At 56.5% G+C, this 25,109-nt stretch overlaps 3 protein-coding genes and 1 long non-coding RNA gene across 4 annotated transcripts in view; 2 read left to right on the top strand and 2 right to left on the bottom strand.

The window, feature by feature from the left end:
- Positions 1–25,109, top strand: part of DDX31 (DEAD-box helicase 31) — a 135,602-nt gene that overhangs the window by 75,413 nt on the left and 35,080 nt on the right. The gene's annotated exons all lie outside the window — the stretch shown is intronic.
- Positions 1,849–11,074, bottom strand: BARHL1 (BarH like homeobox 1). The gene is made up of 4 exons (XM_082400826.1): positions 10,624–11,074; positions 8,584–10,440; positions 4,484–4,706; positions 1,849–2,878 (listed from the first exon to the last, which is right to left on the bottom strand). The coding sequence occupies exons 2-4, from the start codon at positions 9,041–9,043 to the stop codon at positions 2,584–2,586; spliced, it is 978 nt and encodes a 325-aa protein (XP_082256952.1). The 5' UTR covers positions 9,044–10,440; positions 10,624–11,074; the 3' UTR covers positions 1,849–2,583.
- Positions 4,743–7,054, top strand: LOC309632878. Its single transcript, XR_014247106.1, has 2 exons — positions 4,743–5,376; positions 6,248–7,054. It is a non-coding gene; the product is annotated as an uncharacterized lncRNA (long non-coding RNA).
- The window catches only part of CFAP77 (cilia and flagella associated protein 77), a 134,283-nt gene continuing 127,287 nt past the window's right edge, over positions 18,114–25,109 (bottom strand). The window contains exon 7 of the mRNA XM_082400833.1: positions 18,114–18,963. Coding sequence (XP_082256959.1) covers positions 18,841–18,963 — 123 coding nt within the window. The 3' untranslated portion in view covers positions 18,114–18,840. The remainder of the gene's footprint in view (positions 18,964–25,109) is intronic.

Here is a 25,109-nt window from a genome sequence, read left to right as displayed (position 1 = left end):
TTTGTTGCCCCTGCCCCCGTGGAGTCTACGTTTATAAGTTGGGGGGAGGTGTCAGTGGAGGAGCAGAGACACTACCCTCTCAGTGCCTCTCCTGTTGTCTTGCCTGCTGGGGGTCTCACACAATTCTCCCCCCCCCCCATTTTAAATGAGAGTTCACCCAGCCCCAGGGTTGGGAACCGAGAAACCAATTTAGCCTTCTAAATGGATGACAGCCGAAGCCCACCTCACTGCAGAGGCTGTAAAGTTATTATCACAGATGGGAAGTGCAGGACAATTTAAAATATTGTAATTATAAACTTGTAGGGAAGACTTGTTCTTCATTAATGTAAGATATGAAATCACCTCGGCGGTACAAGGACAATTACATAGTTGGGAATGTGTCTGTGATTTACACGGCCGCTGTGTAAATGTAAGGGTGGTTGCTCCAGTCTATGTCCTTCACTTACACAAAATGAAAAGCACACCAGTGCAAGTTGTCCTTTGATAGATTTTTAATATGATTTTAAAGAGTTTTGTTTGGTCTCATTCTTATTCAATGAGATTAATTTAAAGCACTTATCCCCTGGGTTTAAGTCAATCCATGTAGGATTTGGGCAGGGTTTGTTGCATGGGGGGTTTTGTTTGCAGGAGACTGTGAGAGACTCCTTTCCCACTTCATTAACCCTGAGTTGGGGACGGTCCCCCGTCACCCCCCACCCCAGCCAGAGCTGGGGATTTACCAACCCCCATTCACATGCAAAAGAACTTGAAAGCCAAGGGGCTCCTTGACTTAATTAGCTGCTGTGCATTTTGCAAAATTAGAATAATACCCTCACCATCCCGGGAAAGAAGAGCGGTGGTGTGAGGGTGTTGGGCGGTGGGGAGGAAACAGTAGCAGGGTCCGGCTGGGGTTGGGGGGGGGGCGGTCAGCGTTTAAGCAGAACCCCACCCCTCCTGGCCAGGCAGTCCTCTCCGAGAGCAATCCTGCCGCAAAACTGGGGAGAACTCGGCGTGCCGGCCCCCAAACTTGCCAGCCCTGGGCTGATCCTGGGAGTCTGAGCTGCAGGTGGTGTGTGGGAGGGGGAGCACCTGAGCCCACCTCCCCAGAGAGGAACTGCCTGTGGAGGTGACCTTGGCCCTTTGAACGTGAACCGGAGGTCTGGAGTCTGGCTCAGAACTTAAAGCCCTCTCCTGAGACCCTTGGAGTCGCAGGCTGGGGCCCGGCGGCTGACGCTGGGATCTGGCTTCCCTCTGGGTCGCATCCCCCGCACAGTCCCCGCGTGAAGGGGGGAGCGAGAAGATGCGGGAGTCGGGGGTGACCCGGCGGCGTCAGGTTCCCAGCCAAGGCTCGTCGGGTCCTACCCGGTGCGGGGGGGCCGAGAGCCGCGTCGGCGAGCGCGAGCGGCCGGGGCGCGGGGAGGCCGGGGGGGGGCGGGGGTGGAGTAGCCTCGGAGTCCATCTGTCGCCCCCGCGCCCGGCGGGTCGGTCACCAGCTGCCGGCGCCCTTGTCGTGGCCAGATGAGCCGCCTCAGCGAGGGCACCGCAGCCCGGCCCGCAGCCCAGCCAGCCCGGGCGCTGACCCCCACCGCGGCCCCCGGGACCGGCTGAGCGTCCAGCAACCAGATGGGGAGGCAGGGGCAGGCGGGGGGCAGCGTGCTCTCCTCACCGTAGAGATGGGAAGACTGAGGCCAGGGAGGAGGGGAGACCCCTGCCCACGACCACAGCACCAAGGAAGAGAGGGAGACGAAAATGCTTCCTTACTGAGGGCGGAAGGAGCCCGAGTCCCAGAAGGGGAAAATGAATCTCAAGGAGGGACGGGGAAGAAGGGCCGAGCGCGGACCCACCGACGGAGCGCGGACAGGCGCCTGGTCATTTGTAAGAAGTTTATTTCGACATTTAAAAAAGAGAGGGAACCCGAGGGGCCTGGCTGCCCCCCGGACGGAGGCTGGAGATGGGGACTGGGGGTCGGGGTAGGTGGGCAAGTCCCCTGACCCCTTCCTGCCCCGCCTGGGAGGAGGGTGGGCACAGGCCACAAACTCACTGATTCACGGACACAGTCACGGGCTCATGGGTCACGAATAAATAACTTCATATACACTTTGCACACGGTATGTACAGCTCTGCCGTCGGCCCTGGAGCTGGGGGGAGGGGCGGGGCGAGGCTCCACACTCCCCTTCGCCTCCGCGTGTCAGGGCTGCGGGGAGAGGGCTTGGTGCACCGCTGGAGCGTGGAGGGGGAGTGGGAAAGGGCAGCATGGGGGTCGCCCACCTGCACCGGGGAGGGGCAAGGGGGCGCGGGTGGGGAGTGACGGGGGCGGGGCGTGGGGATGTGTGTACCCCCGGCGGTGGAAGTGGCTCCCTGATGGAGTGGCCGGGAGTGAGGACGCCGAGGACGGTTAGGGAGACTCAGTCCGGGGGTCCGGGACTCAGAAGACTTGGCATTTGGCCCTTCTGGGGACACTGGGCTGGACGCCAGGGAGGGCCGGACCGGGGGCCCCTGGGAAGGGGCGTTGAAGCCCCGCGCCCTCCCAGAGGCAGGCGGAAGGGGCCAGCGCGGAGCCCCGGAGCGGGGGCCGGGTGCGCCGCGGGCCGGCGGGCGGGCGCTTCACCGAGGCTGCGCGGCCCTCGGGAGGACGCCGGCCAGCGGGGGCAGCGGCGGGGGCGGCTCGCTGGCGCCCTGGAGTCCGTGGATGAGGATGCGGGGCACCAGAGGTCTCTGCAGGGCGGGCGGCGGCGCGCTGGGCCCGCGGTACAGATACAGCGCGGCGCCGGGATCCAGGTTGGAAACTAGACTCTGCGGGTAGAAATAAGGCGACGGGAACATCCGCTGGAGCGCTGAGTAATTGCCTGCCTCCGCCAGCAGCTCCAACCCGACGGCCGTCTGTCGCTTCCATTTAGTCCTAGGGACCGAAGTAAACGCGTAAGGCGGGGTCAGAACTGTGGCGCCCGGAGACCCCTGCCCCTCACGAGTGCTTGCCCCAGAGCGCCTGCAGGGGCACCAAAGGGGTCACACTATAATTCGTTAATAAATAACGGGCTGCCAGGCCCCGTCTAGCGGGTTACATGCATCGGCTCCTTTAATCTTTCACCGGCCTTCCGTGGCTGTTAACCCCACTTACAGATAAGAGAACTGAGGCGCGGGCCAGTTTTCAAGATGGCCTAGGAAGAGGAGACCCCGGGTTCTAAGCTAGGCTGTCTTACCCCACAGCCCGGGGTCTGCCCTCGCCACCCTTTGCTCAGGGGATCGCAGACTGGGCGCTTGGGGCGGGGTGTGGGTGCTCCCGCTGGGCATCGGTCTCCTGGGGAGGCCTGAGGAAGGCGAGATCGCCCCGGACAGGACGGCGGGGGCGCGGGGGTCGGGTCGCCAGCTGTTGGGGGGGACTCAGTTGATCCTCCCAGCGGCACAGCCGGCCCGGCGGAGGCCAGCACAGCCGCGGTACCCCAGTTGGAAGCTCGCGGGCCGGAGACGGCGGCGGGAGGGGATGTGCGCACGCTCTCTCCGCCGCGCGGCCGCGGCCGCGGCAGTCCACACGCAGATCCGAGGCTTCGGGCGAGCCCTGCAGTCTGTCTGGTCCCGAAGCCGGGAGGCTACCAGCAGAGGGTCGGCTGGGGTTAGGGGAAGGCAAGAAAGCCGAGGCCACACTGGCTGCCAGGGCTGCGGCCGGACTCCTGTGCGCACCTGGCCGGCGAGGCGGTCCCCCTGAGTCGGACTCAGCCGCACCGGCCCCGTTTCCCTGCCTGAATTATTCAGCATCATCATAATTGTGTAATTACTGTAACGGGCCTTAATTATTGATGCCCAGAGCAGTAATCAGGTATTTATTATTAATGGGGCAGCGTGTTCTGAGGCTTGTTTATGGAAAGCACCGTTCCGGCCTCCGCTAAGCGTGTGTGGGTGACTGTGGTGTATGTGTGTTTGTATTACTGACTTGCGTCGATGTGAGTGTGTGACTGTGGGTTGAGTGTGTGGCTGTATGTGTGTGTTTTGTACCTGTTTGTGTTTCTCTTCATCCTGTGAATGTGTTGGGGAGGGAGATTAGGAAATACCAGGTTCAAGACCAGTGCCCAACACCGATTTCCCGGATCCCCAGTCCCCAGGAAGCTAGGGCTGGGCCCCTTCCCTCCTTGCGTTTCAGGGCTAGAAAGGCTGAGGAGGCCAGAAGAATCCCCCCGGGAGAGCTCAGAGCCACCCCCTGCCCCCCAGCAGCTGCCCGGGCTGGATGGGGGGTGGTAGGACGTGGCTAGGGTGGGCAGGCTTGGCCCTCCAGTGGCCCACATGTCTGTCTGTCCACCTGATCGACTCTAGTCCTGTCTCTCTCCCTCACCGTGGACTTCGGGCAAGTCCTTCGCTCTCTGAGTCCTCAGTTTCCCCAGTTTTACAGAACGGGGAAAGCTCAGGGGCCCTCCCTCGGCACATCAGATCATGTACTGGTGGGTCGCCTGGAGGGGCAGGGAGGAGAGCGGAGGGGGCCCTTTCGACCCTGTCCCCCGCAGCCGGGCCTCACCTGCGGTTCTGGTACCAGGTCTTGACCTGCGTGTCGGTGAGGTTGAGCGAGGCTGCGAGCTCCATGCGGTCCTGCACGCTCAGGTACTTCTGCCGCTCAAAGCTGCGCTCCAGCTGCGCCAGCTGATGGTCGGTGAAGGCCGTGCGTGCCTTGCGTGGCTTTTTCAGGCGCACCGGGGGACTGTCCCTCGAGCTGGAGATCTCCCGGTCGCCCTCCTCCTTCACTGTGGAGACACAGCCGCGCGTCAGGGCCCGGCCTCGCCGCCGCCTTGCCACCCCAGCCGGCGGCCCGTCACAGTCGGTCGTGTAAATGTGGCTCCCGGTCCTATGGAGCCGCGGCAGAGCAGCTCAGAGCTGGGACCTCCCAGCCCCCAGGCCGAGGAAGACTGACACCTCCGGGGAGAAGTAACCCAAAGCCGAGAGAGAACTCAACCCCGCTCCCGCGTTGCACCGGCGCTCCCTGGAGGGATTAACGGGATCCACCAAGTGGACCTGACGGGAGTGGAGAGGAGGGGAGGGGACCCAGGGGTTCCAGCCCGGTGGGCTGTGCGGATGCGTGCTCAGGGGTGCAGGACTGTGCCCCGATTCTCTGGCTGCATCCAGGCCAGGAAGGGAGGAAGCTGAGGGCCGGAATCTGGGGGAGAAAAACCCTCGTGGAGGGACAAAAACCCGTTCACCCTGGAGCGGACCGTGGTCCTGGAGGACAAATAATTGCACCCACATCTCGCCTGGCCCCTGCATGGGTGTGAATCTATAGAGATGGTCCCCCTGTTTCTTAAACTACAAACAGCGCACAGCACGGAAGGCGAACCCCCCGGGCGCCCAGATCTGGAAGCATGAAGCGCTTGGAAAACTAAGCGGCACGTTTGCCCCTCGGATGGGCACATCGCAGAGGTCCGTGTTTCCTTGTCAATACGATGCCTACTGTGGCTGTCTTGTGTTTCCCCCTGCCCCGCCGAGTCGGTCAGAACACCCCAGCAGGGTCCCTGCTCCTGAGTCACAAGGATGGGACCGAACAATGTGGTTTCTTTCTTCCCCAACGCTTTCCTTTGGGGTTGACGGCACTGCAAATGCACACTTGATCAAACAAGCTCACTGACCTCCCTCCTCCTCCCCCTAAAGCGATGATGTGACCAGACACCACCTCCCCAGAATTGGCAGTGGGGTTTGGGGCTTCCCTTCCTCTCTATATTTTCCTTTATGCTGAGTTTCATTGAGCGTGGCGTTTGCAGTGACAGGGTTCAGCTGAATGTGAGTTGATTTCTCTCTGTAGGAAACAATAATCCGGTTAATTGAGCCACTAGGGAGCAAGCCTTTTCAACCGGAAAGGCAGCGTTTGGAGGCCGGGAGGGTGCCGGGCGCCGGGTGCACCCAGGCGCGTGAGCTGGTGGAGTGCTCGCTGGGCTTGTGAGAAACCGGGGCCCGTGCCTGCCTCCTGCCTCGTCCAGGCCAGTGCGCAGGCCTCTCCCTGCCCTCCTAGGCTCCGCCGTGTTGGGGCACGGCTGCCTCAGGAGCTGGGGGTGTGTTGGGATGGGGGGGGTGGGACTTGAGTTCTGTCTATTATGCCAGGCAGGTAAAGTTTAAACAAGTTCAAGGAAACAATTATCCAAACCTCAAACTTGGTATTGTGGAAAACTTACTTTTTGACCTGATTGTCTGGACTGACTATTTTGGAAAATCCCCCATTTCTCAGGGCTGAGCTCCGAGGTCGGGGGTGGGGTGAGGGTTGAGTTTGGGTTTTTTCTCGAATCCCTCTCCGGCACAGGCTGGAGCCTTCAGATATGCACTCGCCGCTGTCCAGCCTCAGCCTCCGAAATAGGCTCAACCCAGATCTCAACGCCTCAGAGTTCCAGGCCCACCGACCCTGCCTGCTGGGAGCAAAGCACCGGTTTCATTTCTCCACGGATATCAGCTCTGGCAGGAAGACTGCGCGCGCGGCAGACCGTCTTACTTCAAAGCCCAGCTTCTTTAAACGTTATGCCGAGGAAGCTTTGTACCAGAAACTCGGGATGGGACTGAACTTCCCTCTGTGCCCTCTTTGGAGGAAACGACTGTTAGCTTGTTAGGTGGACAGGGGAATCGCTTAGATGCCCACCCCATGTGTCTGTCTCTCGGCAAGATTTCCTAACGTGGGTCCTGAAAAAGTCGCTTCCACCTTTGAGAAATGCTCCAGACACTGTCTCGGTGGTGGATATTCTGCTGCCTCTTCACCCCGGGGTTTTGGCGGTGCAAAGGCAGCGGTGCCTAAGGGTGGGGGAGACCTTCCTCCCTCCTCAGCTCCAAACCTATTTAAGCCATATGTGGACAGCTGGCCCTCATCACCTCCCTGATCAGATATCATCAGGGACAAGAGAAGAAAATTGATATTCCAATTATCTTAAACGAAACCTCTCCTCAAAATCCCACCTACGGGCAAGAAAATAAAAGGAGACAAGAGCCGAACCCTTTCACAGCACCAGCACCAGACACAAGCATGCAGGGCTGGTGGGGGTGGGGGGGGTCTCACCTCTTACCCAAGACATAAAACTGGAGTGTTGTGGCTGAGAATTATAAAGAATAAGATATGATGTTATACATGTATATTTACGTTGCCTCCCTTGCTTACCCCTCCTCCCCACCACGCACCTGTCTTTCTCCCGGGCAAGTTTTCCTTGCCTCTCTAAACAGGCCGTGGGGGGAGGAGGAAGGGTCGCTGGGCCACATGCGTCTGGACCTCCGTCCTGGGTGCTCTAGCCCAACCTGCCCGTCTTTTAGGCACGAGTTGCCCAGTGAGGCTGACGGAGGCTCCACCAGTTGTGTGGGGAAGTGGAGGGAGTGAGATATGGAGTGGGGCCCCAAAATGGGTTTCAGTCTGAGGTCAGGGCGTGTCCACAAACAAATTCTCGGTTGGGAAGAGAGTGTTAAATGAGCATTCTGAAATTTTTGCGAAGACGTAGTGCGAGTATAGACCAGGAGGTGTAGGGCCCCCAAGACAATAAAGAAGTAGCCTTTATAGGGAAGTTTTAGCTCATGGAAAGGGTTCTGGGAATTAATTATAAGGCTGAAAGAGCTCTGAACAGCCTCTGCCAGCCCCTCATTTTCTGCTGGATGGGGACACAGGGCTCTCTCCCTTGCAGCCCTGACACTCCTTCCCTTCCTGCCTCCTGACTTCTTCCTAAGAAAGAACTTTGCGCCTCTGGCCTCGCCAAAGACCTAAAGTCAAGGCAGTGGGCGGGGGCGAGAAACAAAATTAGGGAATTCTTTCTCTCCTTCTTCTCTTCCTTTTTTCCTTTCTTCCTTCTTCCTTTCCCCTTTCATCTTAATCCTGATCTCAGCTCCCTGGTTAAAACGGGATGGAAAGGAAACAACAACAATGGACAGATTCATGGAGGTGAAAACTAAAGTAAAGGGGAAGCAACCCCAGGATAGGCTGGGTGCCGGGGAATCTCTGGGTCCCACACACAGAACCTGAAGTTGATAGCTCAATGCACTTAAAATCAAATCCAGTGGGAACAGTTGGGCGGGTGCAGAGACCTCCCCTCTCGAAGAGACCTCTGAACCCGCTCCGTGCTTTTGCATGATTCCCCAGGCCCAGATCACACCGGGGCCAACGGGAGGGAAAGCTCAGTTCTCCTCCCCGCCCTGGAAATTCAAATTAAAGGGTGGAAAATTCTGACTGTTCTCAGGGCTCCAGCTGAAATTTCCTGCTAGGTTTTCACCCTTATAAAAGGGGGTTCAAGCAGAACCCTTTGGGTCTTCTGTTGCTTCTGCAAGGTCTTTTCCCAGAGAGCCACTGGCCTGATAAGAACTTGCTTCTGCCCACCAGTGGGTTGGAGAGTCCACCGAAGTTTGGAAAGTTTGCTTTGTGCGTTTTGGGGAATCTCTCCTGGGGCACACAGCGTCCCTCTCCTCACTCTCTCCGCTGGACTCTTTGTTGCTCAGAAACATAACCACAGGGCCGACTGAAAGGCTCAGACAAGACCGACTGCTGAGCCTGGGCCCTGGGGGGAGCTCCGAGTGAATATGTGTACGTCCCCACGTGTGTGCCTGCCTGTTTTAGTACCAGTGTTCAGAAATATAGCATCCCCCCCACCCCCAAGTTTTCAGCTCGCATTTTCTTACCTTTATACTCAGAGTCCGATGAGGCATTGCTGCTACTTTTGTCCAGCTTTTCTCTAAAGTCCTCCCCGGCCTTGGCCGCAAGACGGCCCCCAGGCTCAGGAGCGGCTGGCTGCCCGCTGCTAGAGTAGGGTGCACAGGCCGCGAGTGGTTTGCAGTCAGCAAGGATGTCCCTGATCAGAAAGGAGGAGCTCACGGTACGAGACTGGGCTGGGGCTGAGAGCTGCCCAGGCTGCAGGTGGGAGTCCAAACCTGGGCCCGAAGCCCCGCCAGGCCGCGGGGCGCCCGTCTCCAGACAGTCCCTTCCTGGCGAGGCTGGTGAAGAGCAGTCGCTCTCCGAGCGCGGACTCAGCTCCAGGGGCGAGCGGCAGTCCCCGAGCAAGGGGTCCCCCTTGGGAAGGGCGGGGCTGCCCGCTCGGTGGGAGAGAATGGAGTCGATCCCAAAGCCATTGGAGCCTTCCATAGCCAAGCTGCGACCTGTCCTCCCCAAAAGCTCCCCACCCCCCCCCCAACCCCAGCCGCCGCTGCCCCTGCCCCTAGCTGCGGGCTGGCATGGGGAAGGCGGGCAGGGAGCCTGCGGGCACCTTGGATGGAGTTCAGCCTTAGGGGAGCCCGGGAGCTCTGGGCCAACCTCCTCTGCGCATTAGATCCAAAAGGGCTCAGCGCGTCTTCTGCAGCATCGCGCCGAGCCGCCGAGCCGAGGGGGGTGGTGGGAGTGTCAGGGAGAAATGGGAGGGAGGGTGCGCCAAGTTGGGGAGAGCAAAGGGGGAGACGGACGGCCTGAGCTCCCCTTTGGCACAGAAGAGATGCGAGGACGTTGGAATCTAAATAAAGAAGGGCTTTTGAAAAATCCAAACTGGACGCTTCCTCCAGGCGAGCAGTGGCCGAGGGCAGCGGGGTCAGCACCGCGGATAGCAGCGGGCCCGAGCCGCGCTACCAGCCGGCGGAACGGAGCGCACCTGGCGGCGTCAGCACCGCGGATAGCGGCGACAGCGGCCCTCGGCGCATGACGCTCCCCACCTGGCCGGGGAGGTCCTCTCTCCGCGCTCCCACAGCTCCTGGGGCCCGTCAGCACCGTGGACAGCACCTCCCGGCTCAGCTGTTGCAGCTCGCAGCCCGTCCTCCGCGCGCGCCTTCGCCTCCCCCCCTTCCTTTAAAAAATGAACTTGTGTCACTTTTACTTTGGGGCTAGGGTTTTTTTTTTTTTTTTTCGTTTCTTTTTTTTCGTTGTTTTTTTTTTTTTTTTTTTTTTTTTTTAAAGGGGACTCGCCCACGTGTCCCCGGAGTGATGACGCTGATTGGCTCCGGCCGATTTTGGGGGTGATGTCACGGCTCCGCAAGCCGCTGCCCGATTCCTTTCGGTTTGATTAAAAGAGACACTGAATTAATTACAGCACGGACCCAACTGTTTACCGGCGATTTCCACACGGTTTGCTTTCATTAGGTCGGTGATGTGGCTCCTAATGAGGGTGATTAGCTCAAGGGGGGTACTGGCTGGCGGGGAGGGGTCCAGAGCCCGGCTGCCGCTGCCGTTGGGTTGGAATGTGAGGTTTCTTAAGTTCCCCCTACACTTTCCCACAGTTATTCAAATTATTCGTCCGCCAGGCTGTCAAAGATCCCTTTTCTACCTCCACCCACCCCGCCACCCCGCCGTTTTCTCTTCCTTCAGCAACAGAAAGGGACTAAATCCAGCAGAAAAAGAACCGTGTGTGTGGAGAAGATATTTTAATTTGTTATGTTGTTTTAGGGCGTTTCCGTCGGGGTCTACATGTTTTCCGTGCAGGAAAATTTGCAGCCCTCTCTCTGACCTCTTTGGACCCCGCGGGCCTGGTAGGGGTGGGGAAAGCTCGGTGTCTGCACCTAGAAGGAGCCAGAACGAGGGCTTCACTGTGGGGCGAGGGTGGAAAACGTGGGCATGTCGTGTCTGGGACGTTAGGGGGACCCTGAGAAATCCCCGTGGCCCGAGAGAGACAGCGCAACGGACCCCAGCCCAGCCGATAGCCTCTCCTGTGGCGCGTGTCCCGGGATCGGGTGTTTTTGTACCTCTGAACAGCAACACGCGAGAGCTTCTGAGCGCGAGTGTAGACATCTGCAAACGGCTTCTCATTTCGCACGGAGCCGCAGCTCGCCCGAGGATTTACTTTCAAAGCAGCGCTGGAAACACGGTCTTTTCACTGTGACTAACTCTCCCCGCACCCTCCCCGGCTCCTCCACGACGCTCTAGTTCTGTGCCTTTCAGGGTTCGGCCTCCGGTGCCGGGGCGCAGGGCGGCAGGCAGGTCTGAAGCGCGTCCGGGGCCTGGATCCTCTCGACACTACCCCAGGGATGGCGACCCGGGTCTGCGGTCAAAGGGCGGAGGGAGCCGAGCCCGCGCACCTGCAGCCGGGCCCCGTGGGCCCAAGGCGCCCTTCGCTCGCCCAGCGCCCGGAGCCCAGGCCTTTCCGGGCGGCCCGCGCGCTCCGGGCCCCCTCCCCACGGGCCCCCGGAAAATACCCCGGCCCCGTGTCGGGCTCAGCTCTGAGATCTCAGCGGAACAGTGAGGCGCCCGAACCCCCCAAGCCCGAGCCCCGGCCCGGGAAGCCCCGCACAGCCGGGCGGAGCACAGACTTCTCCCTCGGGCGAGGTCGGCGGTGGCCTCCGGCCCGGCTCCCCGCCCGCTCCCCCTGAGCCTGCCGGCAGATTGGAAGCGGCCTCGCCGGGCTGGGGCCGAGGACGGGCGGCTCCCCGGGGACGGCGGGCCCGGCTCGGCTGCAAGCTGTCGGGGAGGCGGGAGGGCGGGCGCCGAGGGGCCCCCGTCCTGGCCCGGCGGCCGCGTCAGTGGGCGCCTCCCGTGGCGGGGCCGAGCCGGCCGGTTCGTTCCTTTTCGTTTGGTTGATGGGGAGGAGAGCATAAATCACGAGGACCCTGGGCTGCCCTCGCCCTTCCCGGCCGGCCCTCAACTTGGGCCTCGTTTCTGCTCTGGGCGCCTCTGGAGACTCCGCTCCCCTCTCCACTCTCTCACCACCACCCCCCGCTCCCGGCCTGCGCCCGCATCTCAGGAAGAACCTCAGCTCCCCCAGACCCCAAAAGGTCCCAACTTGGGTCAACGGGCCTGTCATCCTGGGCCTGTTAGAGATCCTGACGCCCCGGGGTCAGGATCCGCGGAATCGGCTAAGCCGCGAGCAAGTCTGGTCCTGCTCTGCCCGCCGGCGATCCGAGCCGCCCCTGCCCTGGGCGGACTTGCATCTGTCGAAGCACGGGCTTTTTCTGGCCTCGGGGTCTTAGGCGGGGGTTTGGATCCCGGGCCCAGCGAAAACAAGGCCTCTGGCGGCGCAGGGCACTGCGAGGGTATCAGAGCTGGAGCTGGTGCGGCGTGGGCAACGAGTAAGGGCTGGGGAGGGAATCTTCTACGGTGGAAAAAAAAAAAAAAAAGCCAAGAACCCTAACCTCCTGCAGCCCTAGCCGGCTTCTCGGCGCTTCTTAGAGCCCGAGAATATTTAACAGGTTGTTAGTATACTATCATTAGTATTGAATTATCATCGTCTACTGTGAGATAAATCATGCTGTGCCATTTATTCCGTTTGGAATTTGGACCCAGCCCTCTCTCGCTAACATTGTTTTATTCCTGTTTGGGGGTTTCCAACTCCACTACTGTTCCTCCTCCTTTCTCTTTTCTCCATCACAGGGGTGGTTCTTGCACCTCAGCGTGTCCACAGCCTGAGAGGTCTGTGTGTACTCACCTGGGCTCTCGTTTAGCTGGGAGGATGCCCAGGAATTGGCCTTTTACTAAGCGTCCAGGGATCCTGGGTGGGTGATCCACCCCTCCCTTTGAGAAAGGAGTCTGGTGGGTCCTGGAGGGGTAGAAGTTTCAACAAAGCAGGGTGTGAACCATGGCAAGTTACTTAACCTCTGAGAACTCCATTGACACGGCAGGAGACAGACCTCTCTCCCCCTCTGTCCCCGCTGAGCCCCAGCCCTCTACCTTAGTGGTCTTGCCCACCCCCCTCCACCCGGGGAGAGAAGAGGCTTGGAGGACTCAGGGGAGGGAAAGGGAATGAGTGAGATGAGGTCCCGTCCAGGCCCAGGCTCCCAGGACACCAGCACCCAGACCCCTGTTCTGGGCTCCAACACCTCCCCACCAGCCTCCCACTTCTCTTGGGTTCTCTAGCTTCCAGTGCCAGCCCCTGCCCATCCAGTCCTTTGAAATTGCTTTCCTTTAAACCTTCAGTCTCTCGATGAACCCAGAGCCCTAGAAGGGCTCAAACCAAGCATTCACAGAGCGACAGCAACGAAGGAGGAACCTTTGCTCTTCTCCAGGGCGGGGAAGCAGCTGCCCGGACTGGCCCTCAGAAGGCCTGGGCTCTGGACCTGCTTCCACGCTGGGCAGCTCATCTCTCTTGCCTGGACCTCAGCTTTCCCTTTGGTCCAAAGACATTAACATCAGAGGTTTGTCGTGAGAGGCGAGGATAGGAGAGGCCCATGCCGGCTATGATGTGGCCTGCCTATAGCCCTATAGAATCCACGTCCTTCTGCTTCACCTGGGGCTCTTGGCTTGGGTTTGACTTTGGATCAGTGCCTGGGCCAGTGGCTGAGCCATGGTTCTTAGCAACTTTCTTACCCCACTGCCCTGAGCGTGGAAAAGGCCTTATTTTGGCCGGGTTTGCTCCCTGGCTTAGCAGACAGAGCCACATGAGGAGATGTGCTCAAAGCTTTTCGAGAATGGTCCTGAGGTCTTCTTCTCTGCTCCTGAAGGATTGTAGTTTGAATGCTGTCATCACGGTTCTGAGTAGCTGGGGCCAGGGCCAGTGTAACGCCGGTGGAGTGGGGTGGCTGAGGATATGGACTCCAGAATCTGCTAGTCTTGAAGTTGACTCCTGGCTCTAGAATCCAGGGCTGGGGCTAAGGTGAGGCAAGTGAGGTGAGTCATACAAGTCCCTATTGAACCTGTTGCTGTTTTGTCCATCAGGGATTTTTCAATTTTGATTTTAAAATATTACATTAAAATATTGTTTGTCTTGGTTACTGAGTTGGGGGGAAGTCAGAAGGTGTGTACCTTAGGCCAGGGCCTTGTCTGCCTCACCTTAGTCCCAGCCCTGCTCTGTGACCTTGAGCAGACGCTGTCTGGGCCATGTGTTCTTCAGCTGTAAGATGGGGGTGATGTTGCCTGCCTCACATGGTCGTTGGGAGGACTCTGCACTTGGCTGGGGTCCTGGAGAATACCAAGTATGCATTTCAAATCACGACTACGGAGAACAATAGCCAGAGCTTTTCCTCTGGCAGGTTAGGGCGCCCACTGGAGAAGTCAGGCCCCCCACCCTGGGCTTTGCTCTGGGCCTTCCTACAAAACCGGTCTGTGACACGGAGGGGACAAGGGATTTGGCTGATGCGGGCCAAGCTTGGGTGCTAATGCAAACAGATGGGCCAGACAAGGATTTGGACAATTGGTGGGTTTCAAGGTCATGCTGTTCTCAGTCATTTTTGTTGGTTTAGCTCAAAACCCCATGGACCTTCTGAAACCAGAGAGAAGATATTCTTTCTTTTCCTCTATTCTTCCCTCCCCTCCCTCCCTCCCTTCCTTCCTTCCTCCCCTGTAAACACGCAGTCTGTCCTGCACAGTGTGCCCCGTGCTAGATGCTGGCGATGTCACGGGGGGTATGACAGGATGGACCTGCATGCATGGGTCTCACAGAGTGCAGCAGTGTCCATCAACCTAAATTCCCCTTCAGAGATTATTTCCCATTTGTGAATTCAAGTTTATATTTGCCTTCATTCAGTTCTAGGAGCCTGTATAAAAAGCCAACCTAGTTTTTTTTTTTTTTTTCTTTTAATGATGATTTCAAGCATCAAAGCCTTTCCCAAGTAAAAAGAAATGCAGCAGAAAGACTGTTTTGGTCAAGAAGGATAAATGCAAGAGAACGTTTTTGATTGGAAACACAGACCTGTGTGACTGTCTTGGCGCCTGAGCTTCTGGTCTGCTTGCTGTCATGCATGTGTGCTTGCTCTAGACCCCCAAATCTGTGATTCGAAACCATGGCTAGTTGGGGAGCTTGGATGAGTGAGCCAAAAAGCCAAGCCATCTCTAACTGGATCCAGGGACCTCCCAGGACTGGATTTGGATTTGTGGCCTGTGAGCAGTGCTTTCTCTTCTGTTTTCTAGAAGCCCCCTGCCAGGCAGAGATCAGACATCAATCGCCATTGGCTCATTGCTACCATCCCTGATAAAAACCCTGCATGATGTCAGACTCCAGAACCCCCTCTCCTTTCTTCGGGCTGAGAAAATGGTTAGTTATCTGGTTATATCAGAGTGGGAGTGTGTGGCAATGAGAGAACCAATGAGGTTTGGGCTCTAGTTTAAAAATCTGGAAATTGGGAGTTCCCTGGTTGTTTAGTGATTAGGAGTCAGTGCTTTCACCGCCGTGGCCCGGCTTCAATCTCTGGCCGGGGAACTAAGATCCTGGCTTGTGGCCAAAAAAAAACAAAAGAAAGAAAGAAAAGAAAAAAGAGACTGGAAATAGACTGAAGTCAGTGGGCGTTCAGCATGAAAAGAAAGCTGGACCTACCAGCCAAGAGGTCTGCTCTTGTCCTAGTTTGGCTGCTAAGTAACTGCATCCCTCTGTCTTCTCTGGAAGGACTAGACGTGTCCACAAGCCCCTCCCAGCTTCGTGAGTCCCGTTTCCAAAGGCTCCGTCTCAACACCCCAGGCCCGCAGTCGCTCCCCACTCCTGCCAAGTGCGCGGCAACACGGCGGGCACTGCCTTCCTCCACCTCCAAGGGAACTTCTGAGCATTTCAAGCTGACCGGCTGAGGGGCCAGACCAGCTGCCTCCTTGTGGTTCGTGAGGACAGTACACATGGGCCTCTTTGTTTGGTTAAATCTCTGGTGGGGTTTGGCCAAGAAACCCGACCAGGAGGTAGAATGTTCCCAAATGCCAACCAGCAGGGAGATGAACAAAAACGGGCTCAAGGCCGTACCTCTGGCGACAGCCGTGCTCACGTGGCATTTGTCGGCACGTGATTAGGACGACTTGGGATGGAAAGCTAAGCCCCCCCCATTTCCGCCCATCTTTAATTGAGGAGTGGTTTGGGGGGACAGGCTCTGGAATGCATAGTGGACCAGCACTGGCCTGGGGCCTGCTTATTGAGTGAACTCAGGCCTCCTTTGACATCTCTTTTCCATCTGTGAAGTGGGGACGATGGTGGTGGAGGGAGGTTAGCAGATGGTCCCTAAGGCCCCTGCAGGCTGGAAACTTTGGGGACTCTACCCTGGGTCAGGAAGGATAGTCAGGGACTCCAGCTGTGCTGAGAGACCCCCCAGCCAGGGTCAGCGTGAGCCAGGACAGGCGTTTGGCCGATGTGACAGGATACCCGAGAAGGCGGAATCAGACCAGAATCGGACCTGGGGCTTTGTGGAGGCACAAATAATTAATGAGGAGGGAAGGACCCAGCTGGGGGAGGGAAGGAGGCAGGGAGGGAAGGGCCAGGCACCTCCTTGGCCTCATACTCAGACTTGCCAGAGGGTGGCGCTGTAGGACAAGGAGCTGAGGAAATCTGCGCGAGCCACCCCAGCGTGGCCCGGGAGTGCACAGAGGACGGGGAGACTCCAGGAGAGGATGGAGGTGTGTTCCCAGGGCATCTGTCGCAGCCCCCTCGAGTCCCACAGCACGCGGTCTGCCTGCTTCTGAGGCAAGAAGTAATTGGATAGACAAAAGAGATTTCCCGGAGCTTTTTCTGGCCAAGTCCGTATTCTCCCCCTTGGCCCAATCCTTGGAAAAGCAGGCCTGGAGGGACCACTGAGCAGTGGGGCATCTTGCTCATTGCCATAGCAGAACCACTCACTCTTCTGTGGATAGAGCCTAACTTCAGGTCCTTCAGGAAATTCTGTGTCCTGATGTGTAACCCCCCCGCCCTTTCCACTGGGGATTTCAGAACAAAAGAGTGGGTTCAATTCCAAATATCTTGACCTCCTTGACGCATCTGGACACAAAGGCTTTGAGCATCCTGCCCTCTGCCCTTGATCCCTCACAGAGTTCCGGTTGTCCCTTTGCAGTGTGATTTATTAATGAGAAGAAAATAATAATTCGCATTCATCTATTGCTTAGAAGTGCCAGATCCTGTGCTAATCACATTATACACATTCTTGAATGTAATCATTATCTAATTTCACTTGATGAAAACTCCTGTGGTGTGTCAGGGTCCTGTCTCACAGATGAGGCAAAGAGTGGTTAGGACACTTTCTCGGGGTCACACAGAAATTACTTAGTGGAGCTGGGTTTCATGCCCTTGCATGGCTGCCTGCTCAGTGGCCAGGCCCCTCAGGCTCGGCCCTGCCCCCTCACCGGGGTCGCTCCCCCCGGGGGTCAGAAGGCTGCAGGGTGGCTTTAGCAAAGACCAGTAGGGATGCTTGTCTGGCTCGTGGGGTGGGAGGGGAATTCTAGGCCCTTTGGATGGGATGGGGTCTGTCAAGGCCCCCCACTGAACCAGATTCCTGAAGGGGTTGGTAGTGTGTGTGGCATTCTTATGGAATTAGCTTCTAAGGAGCTGCAGTGAGTGTGTGTGTTGGGAGTGGGGAGGCTGCTTAAGAAACCCACTCAGATCTGTAGTCACCAGACTCGGTGTGTCTCCCGGCCTAGGCTGATGGATGGTCCCCGCCAGGCTCTCAGGAGCCACAGCAGATGTTCAGGCAGCGGGTCATTCCACAGGCCCTTAGGTCTGGGCCCTGGGCCCTTAGACCCCTGATCCCATGCCACTTCCCTTCTAGAAGAGGAGACAGGCAATAAACAAGGGCTCATTGCTTTGCCGAGAATAAAACAGGCTGGTGTGGGTTTACCTGAGGGTTACTCCAGGGCAGGCCCTTTGAGTGGGGGACTTGTTCATATCTTTTTCTTTTTCGGCCACACCGCACGGCTTGCGAGGTCTCAGTTCCCCGACCAGGGAGTGAACCCAGGCCATGGCAGTGAAAGCCTGGAATCCTAACCACTAGGCCACCAGGGAGCTCCCTGAGTGGGGGACTTGGCTTTTGAGCTAAGATCTAAATGACAAGAAGGGGTGGGCTGGTGACAAGCTGTGGAGAAGGGATTGTGGGCCGAAGCAGGAAGGTGGTTCAGGAACCTACTGCAGTTCTCCGGAGAGATGATGGCGGCTCGGAGAGACAGGATGAATCAGGGTGTTTTGGGAAGTAACATCGATGGGCTTGTTGATGGATTGGATGAGAGCGTGAAGGAAACAGAGTCGTGAAGCTTCTCGTCTTCAGCATCTGGGTGATCTCAAGTATGAGATGGGAAAAATGGAGGGAGAAGCGAGTCTGGCGGAAAAAAATCCAGCGTTCTGTCTTGGCTGTGCTGGTTTGAGATGAATGCCGGATGCTTGAGTGGAGACATCCGGGGAGCAGCTGGATACATGAGTGTGGCATTCTCGGGAGAGATCCGGGGTGAAGGCCGGCGATGGACTTTGCACGGGGGCTGTCGAGAGGTCTTGGAGGTCATCTCCCTTAAAGACTCTGAGGTTTGTTCTCACCCTGCTCGTAGGTTTACTCGCTTTCAAATAAAGGCACAGGAGCAGGATGACAAATAGCACTTTTAATTTAAAATAGATCAGTATCTAATTTGTGGGGAGAAGCCAACGGACCTGCAGAAAGATTGAGGTGCAAAGTGTCCCAGCCTGGGCGCTTTCAGCCCCGGAAGTCTCTCTCTTTCGGGAGGGGGAGGGGTGACCTTCCAAGGTCAGTGCCGGTGGAGGAGCCCATCTGGGCCCAGCACTGAGGAGGTGAGGGCCACTCTGAGTAAGGAACGTGGGCTCTTCCTGCCCTCACAGGTCCCAGAGAGATGGTACTGCCATGGAGAGATATCAGGAATCCCAAAAGGAGCAATTAAAACTCATGTTTGGGGTATAAAATGAGGGCTTTCAAAGCATGGCACTGTCACACTTTCTGCAGCAAATACATGGTTGTTCTTAACACTTGAGGGCAGAGCCTCAGAATCGCCCCTTAGTCTGGAGTCTAAAATCTGCCTTGGATTTTGGGTTTCTCTTACTAGGTGAGGGCTTGAGAAGAGAGGGTGGGGGGCCTGCAGGAGGAGGGCGGTCCCTAAGTGGAGGGTCACTGGGGCTAAGGGAAGCGAGTGTAGCTAACTCTAAAAAGGGGGCTCTTACCAAAAACGATCAAACTAAGACCTGAATCTGAGGTCCTGGCCAAGGCAGAACCTGCAGAACGATGGGGGACTGTCTTATGTTAGTTGGGCAAGAAAGGTGAGTCCTTCAGAGAATTTTCTACTGTGTCAAGAAGGCTTTAGGGGTGGGTGTAGTTGCCCATCCGCAGGGTTCCCTGGCGCACCGCACACTCTTCCCGGTGGGCTTTGAAGGCTCTCTGGCGATGGGCCTCGGTGGGGAAGGTATCGAGATGGGGGCCCACCTGTGGACAGAGGGAGAGCGGGTCAGTGGGCATGAGTGCTCGGGGGCTCGGCCTGGGGGCTCCCCTTCCTTCCCTGGCCCGCCCCCTACTTCCATCTTAGAGTAATAATAAAAATCGCTGTCAGAGGGAAAGAAGTGAAGGGAAAGTGCTGTCCTGGTGCTGCGGGGTAAAGTGAGGGGTGACATGGGACAGGGGTGCGAGAGCAGGGCTGCCAGGTGCCCTTGTTTTTCCTTTTGTCCAGCTCGTTGCCGGGACGACGTGTACATGATAAATATCACCTGCCGAGGACCGGGGTCACCGTGCAGCGGGACCTCACAGCCAGCATAATCCTTCACATGCTGATTCTCCACCATGAAAACCCCAAACAAGCCGCCCTCTCCAAGGGGGGCTTCCTGGCACGGTTGGCGCTCCGTCACCGCAGGACCATCTGAGGCCACCCCGCACTCCAGGGGCCAACACTCAGTTGCGCCAGAACCGGAGCCAGATCCAAGGAGTGGGGGGCCCCTGTCGTTAAAATGTTATGCAATCAGTATTTTGGCCTGCGCTTGCCTCTCAAGAAATGGTGGTGAGTGGAAACCGCTCCTGTCTCCTGGGTCTGTTACACCACCTCCAAATGCCAGAGAATTCCCGTAAAATGGCATTTCTCTTTTAGGATAACTAAGGGAGGCACGGGGTAGAAAGAGTTCGGGCTTGCTTGTTTATTTATGCATCCGTTCATTCATTCATTCATTCACTCACTCGTTCAGGCCACACATATTAACTGAGCACAGCTCTGTGCCAGGCGCTGGGGTACCACAATGAATGCGAGGGGCTCACTCTTCCCAGGGGCGGGGGGAGCAGACGTGGGCAATGGTTATGCATCTGTTTCATGAGAATCGGTGCAGTGATGGGGGCGTCAGTGAGCACAGGTATGTGGGTTTAAGCCTCCCCGGAGTCAGGGGCCTCTCTGGGGGACAAGGGGAGGCTCGTAGGATGAGCAGGGCTTTCCCAGGCTAAGGGGGCCACATGCGTGCTGGCCTTGGGGCGCCCCGCAGCTCAAGTCCACAAGGCGACATGGTGGCCCGGATGAGCGTCGGCAGGAGCAGCCGAAGGCTCTGCCGTGACTTCAGGATAAGAATGGCCACAGGTTCTGGCGAAGGACCAGGCCGGGGGTGCCCTCACCACCACGGGGGACGGGGTTAGCCGAGACCACAGAGCTGCAGGCAGCCTTCCCGTGACGAAAGGTGAGAGAAAAGAAAAACTGGGAGAGGATAAGGTATTAAAAGGAAGTAGAGGGAAGGCCAGGAGGAACTTGTAGGGAACGTCTCTGTGCTCGGCGTCCCACACTCTGGCCCCCATGCGGGGAGCACAGGGGCCTGGGGGGAAGTCATGACCTTTATCCAGAGCTCGTGGCCCAAAGCGGTTTCCTGACAGCAGAAAACGCAGGTGCAGAGCTGACGTGGCCTCCTGGTTCCCTGGGTCCTGCATCTGCTGCCTCCCTCCGGGCCCCGTCAGACCCCCCCAGTCCAAGGTCTGGGCCATGGCTTAGGGTCAGTGAGACCCAAACCTCAGGTCCAGGGGACCATGTTTGCTGTCAGGGGAGAGCAGGCACGTCAGGTCACGGGAGGGCACAACAGGATCCAACTTGACCATGTTTATTTTACAGGTGAGGAAACTGAGGCCCAGAGCAGAGTTTGGTCCAGGGTTGGCCCCAGAGGGAATCAGTAGCAGAGAAAATCTGCTTTAGCACCCACCCCCCACTCACTAACCCCTGGGCACTAAGTTCTAGATTCCTTCTAGAATATTCTGCCTTGGCTGCCACTCATGCTGTGTCAGGGGAGTGGGGTGACTCCCTGCACCTCACTCATGGGGTGAAAAGGGGGTTGGGGGCTGCAAATGCTTATTAGAAACCCATAAAAAAAATCAAATGGTGATAAGTAGATTGGGTTAGTCATTCCGGGACATAAAACTGCATCCTTCACTCTCTGGGGGGTGTGGAGACTCTGGAGACCCTGCAGAAAGCCATGACCCTCTCCTCTGGGAAAATAAGTACCCACAAGTCCTAACGTACAAACGGTGCAGGAGATTCATGGACCCTTTGCAAGTGTGGCGGCATTTCTGGGAGCCATCCCAGCTCTGGCCTCAGGTTTCGGGTTTCTGGGATATACGTCAGGATCTCAGGTTCGTCCAGGGCTCTTGTCACCCGGGCAGGGACTGAGCCCAATCCCAAAGCTCTGAGTGCACCCGGGCAGGCCCTTCCTACAGTCACCGAAGCCCCACCCAGACCCAGGCTCAATGCCTGGTGTCAGCTCATTTCAATCAATCACACCACGATCTTGTTCTCAGCTCAATCTCCAGTTTCAGAAAAATTGCCAAGTGGCCTCACAGAAGTTATTGAGAAGAGAGAAGTTCCAATACACTGTGCAGGAGGAAAGTAGCCATAAACAAAAGGCCTTTCCAAGGTACATCTTGTATCCCCTCCAGCAAGGGATGGGAATTTTTACACAGTGACATGATTCTCCTGACACCCGTGCTTCCCAGAAGGCAGCTAGAGATGCTCAGTAAGGCCTCCTGGGTACCCCGGCTGATTTGGTTGCCCAGCCGCCTGGGCCTCTTAGACCTCCATGGTCATCTGTAGCATTCAGAGTGGCAATAGTTCTGTCCCTAGGGCCTGGTCACCAGTCTTTCTTAACAGGGAAGCAGAGCTCTGCAAGTCCACCTCTCTGCAACTCTACACGTCCCTCTGTGGCTCTTGTAAAGGGTTGAATGGTGACCTCCCCCCAAAAGATACATCCACATTCTAACCCCAGAACCTGTGAATGTGACCTTATTTGTAAAAAGGGTCTCTGTAGATGTAATTAAGGATCTTGTGATGAGAATATCCCGAATATTCAGGTGGGCTCTAAATCCAATGACAAGCATCCTTGTAAGAGACAGAAGACACAGACAGAGGAGAAGCCCACGTGAAGACAGAGCCGTAGATTGGAGTGATGCAGCCAGAGCTTGGGAACGCCAGGAGCCACCAGTAGCTGGAAAAGGCAAGAACGCCTTCTCCCCTAGAACCTTCAGTGGCAGTGTGACCCTGCTGACACCTTGATTTTGGAGTTCCGGCCTCCAGAACTGTTGGAGAATAAATTTCTATTCTTTAAACCACTATGTGTTTGGTAGTTTGTTATGGCAGCCTCGGGAAACAAATGCAGCTCTCAAGCCATTCCCTGAGTAGTTCAGCATGCAGCAGTGCTGGGTGGTGTTGATGTTGGGTGGTATTAATGGTGGGTGGTGCTGATTTGGTGCTGATGGTGGGTGGTGTTGATTTGGTGCTGATGGTGGGTGATGCTGATGGTGGGTGATGCTGATGGTGGGTGATGCTGACGGTGGGTGGTGCTGATGGCAGCAGGCTCAGAACTCACTCTCATCTCCTGAGTAGGTAGAGGATCCAGGCCATAGGGCCTGCTCAGCTTAGAGGTAATCAGGTTAAAACCGGCACACAAATAAAAGAGAACCCTAGGAAATACTTTCTTTTTTGCAATCTCCTTTTACTTAGAAACTTTGTCAAGAAAGAAATATTCATTCATCCATCCATCTAAAAAAGTATTTATTAAGCACCTATGTGCCAGGGATGGCGAAGCACCACACCCTTTGTACTTTGGCATTCCCAGTTCCATTTTCCCCTGGTTTTCCAAAGGGGTGTTTTGGGCATAGGAGGTTCACCCCAGGGGCTGACCACACACATCCTGACACCTACTATGTTCTCAGCAACACTGGGCTGACGTGGGGGAGGCTGGCGTGTCGTATGTGGTCCCCGATGTCGCTGGAGCCCCATTCCTGCTGGACTCTTGCGGAGTTAAGTCATCCCTGGGGTGGATCCAGGGGAGCTTAGGTGAGTGTCCAGCCCCAGAGCCCTAAGAGGTGGGGTCTGCACCTGCCCTGTTCCCTGAGGACGCCCAGTGCCTGACATGGGGCCTGGCATTCAGGAAGTGTTGAAACAAAGTTGGAAGAGTGAACAAATGAGTGAATGAATGAATGAGAGAGTGAAGGAAGAGAGAGGGCAGAATTCACCTGGCCTCAGGTGGTCAAGGAAGGCTTCTCAGGCCAGGTGGGCCTGGAAGGATTGGGACGAGGGAGGTGGAAGGGAAGTACGGCAGGGGAAATGGTGTCAGCAGAAGGAGAAGCAGGGTCGTGTGTGAGTCTGGAGGTGAAAACCGAAGGAGATGCTTAGTTGCTGGGGCTGGTCGACTCTCCCGAGAGCTAACTCAAGCAAAAGCTTACCCCCTGCCCTCATGAGATTGGTCTTTAGAAAGAGAAGGGAAAGGGGGCCTATTCTGTATCCATGAAATCCCCAGAGCCCCAAGCAGAACATGGGAGTCCACGGAGAGGGGCGTTCCAGCTTTCAGAGTGCCAAGAAGCAGGCGCCCCTCTGCAGCATTTGTCCCGGAGACTGGTGACTGGGACCCTCAGGCTGTTACAGTAACAGACCTGCCGTTTGTCAGGTGCAGTGCACTTATTTCACACAAGCCTCAGAGTATCCAGACGTTGTCTCCATTTTACAGATGGGGAAACAGGGGTCCCAAAAGGTTAAGTCACTTGCCCCAGGTCTCAGAGACCCAGAGCCGTGGGATTCCTGGCCCCAGATCTTTATCAATAATCTCCACTCTCTTAATAAATGCTCAGGAAATGAGACAAGTGAAAGGCACTGCTGGGAACGGTGTGGCTCCCATCCTGCACGCACGCACGCACGCACACACGCACGCACGCACGCTCTCTCCTCCTAAAATAGCGGCTCAGCCAGAAACGAGGGTCCTAATTACAAGTCAGGCTTCAAGCGCTTGTGGTCACGACCCTGTGGACCCCCGGAGTCAAAGGATGAAGAGGTGTGGAGCAAGAATTCCTTCTGAGATGCTTCTAAATTAAGCCATCTGCAGTCTGTCTCCGCCTGGAGCTAAGAAATTGTACCGGCTTTGGCAGGAGACAGCTCTGCTGAATGCAGCCGAGTCGCGCTTAGGTCAATGCAGGTAAATAAGAGGCGAGCGCCACTGGCCCACCAGCAGCCCTGGGAGCAGGACGGGTGGGCTGGCGAAGGTGCTGGTCCTATTTGAAGGGGGAGCATCTCAATACATCGCCCAAACAAGTGCAGACCGGGTGCCCGCACGGCACAGTACACCCTGGGGATACGCTGGTGAATAAGGCAGACCCACATGGACCCTGCAAGATGGCCTGGGAGGTGGCCGCTAGACACACTAGATGTGTAATTGTTTAGTGGCAATTTAATAGGACTGTGGACTGGGGAATTCTAACTCCATCTGGGAGGCAGGAAGTTATTTCTAGAGAGGATGAGAGAGCTATCCCGGGGAAGAGGAAGGCAAAAATGTCCTAGATGGGAGGGAACAGCCCAAACCCTGAGCAAATTTGGGCAAATGGGAGGGAGTGAAAGCCAATCAGTGTGACTGAGGGACAGAGATGAGGAAAGGGAGGAGGTGGGCAACTGGCAGATCTTCAAAAAGATTTGCATTCAACACTGGTCCTAGGATCGTAATCCCCTCCCTGGATAACACCCTTTGCCTCTCTGCAACCAGACTGGAATAAAAGATTCCCAGAAACCTGGGGTTGGAAGAGACCTCGGAGATCATTGAATCCAACTCTCCCATGATACAGATGGAAAACCCGAGACCCAAAAGTGGGAAGCGATTCTCCCAGGGTCTCCGTGGTCCTGGGCAGAGCTGACACTAGCAGACACTTCCATCGCCTTTTCCTGAGGTCCACGCCCTGCCCACTGTGGGCCCCACTCCGCCCCTGGGGATCTAGATTCCTGGATCCCATTTCCCAATTCATTTGAAAGCATCTGTGCTTTTCTGATCTACTTAAAACGAGCCAACTTTTCGTCTGATTGATACCCTTAATTGTGCCTTTGACATTTCATTAATTTTGCTCTTGACTTCATCATTTCCTTCTTTGAAGTTTCTCTGTTGTTCTTTTTCTAGCATCTAGAGTTGTCTGCTTAGCTATAATTACCTTTTAATCTTTCTTTTTTTTCTAGTATTAACATTTATACAACATAGCATTGGCAACTGTGTTTCCCTCTACATGTTCTTTTATCTCATCTCACAAGTTTTGAGTTACCTTTATTTTTGTTCGGTTCTCTTTTCATCTAATCTCTATCAAATTTCTGT

Source organism: Balaenoptera borealis (genome assembly GCF_965194805.1).
Source record: "Balaenoptera borealis genome assembly, chromosome: 8".
Lineage (NCBI taxonomy): Eukaryota > Metazoa > Chordata > Mammalia > Artiodactyla > Balaenopteridae > Balaenoptera > Balaenoptera borealis.
The sequence above is the reverse complement of the archived record's forward strand: the minus strand, read 5'-3'. Positions and strand labels throughout refer to the sequence as shown.

Bases quoted from the DNA above. Each gene is read 5' to 3' on its own strand.
- BARHL1 (XM_082400826.1), bottom strand. From the start codon at position 9,043: ATGGAAGGCTCCAATGGCTTTGGGATCGACTCCATTCTCTCCCACCGA. The intron at 4,707-8,583 runs GTAAGAAAATGC...GTGTCTCCACAG, and splicing joins ATCGGACTCTGAGTATAAAG to TGAAGGAGGAGGGCGACCGG. The intron at 2,879-4,483 runs GTGAGGCCCGGC...TTCGGTCCCTAG, and splicing joins ACCTGGTACCAGAACCGCAG to GACTAAATGGAAGCGACAGA.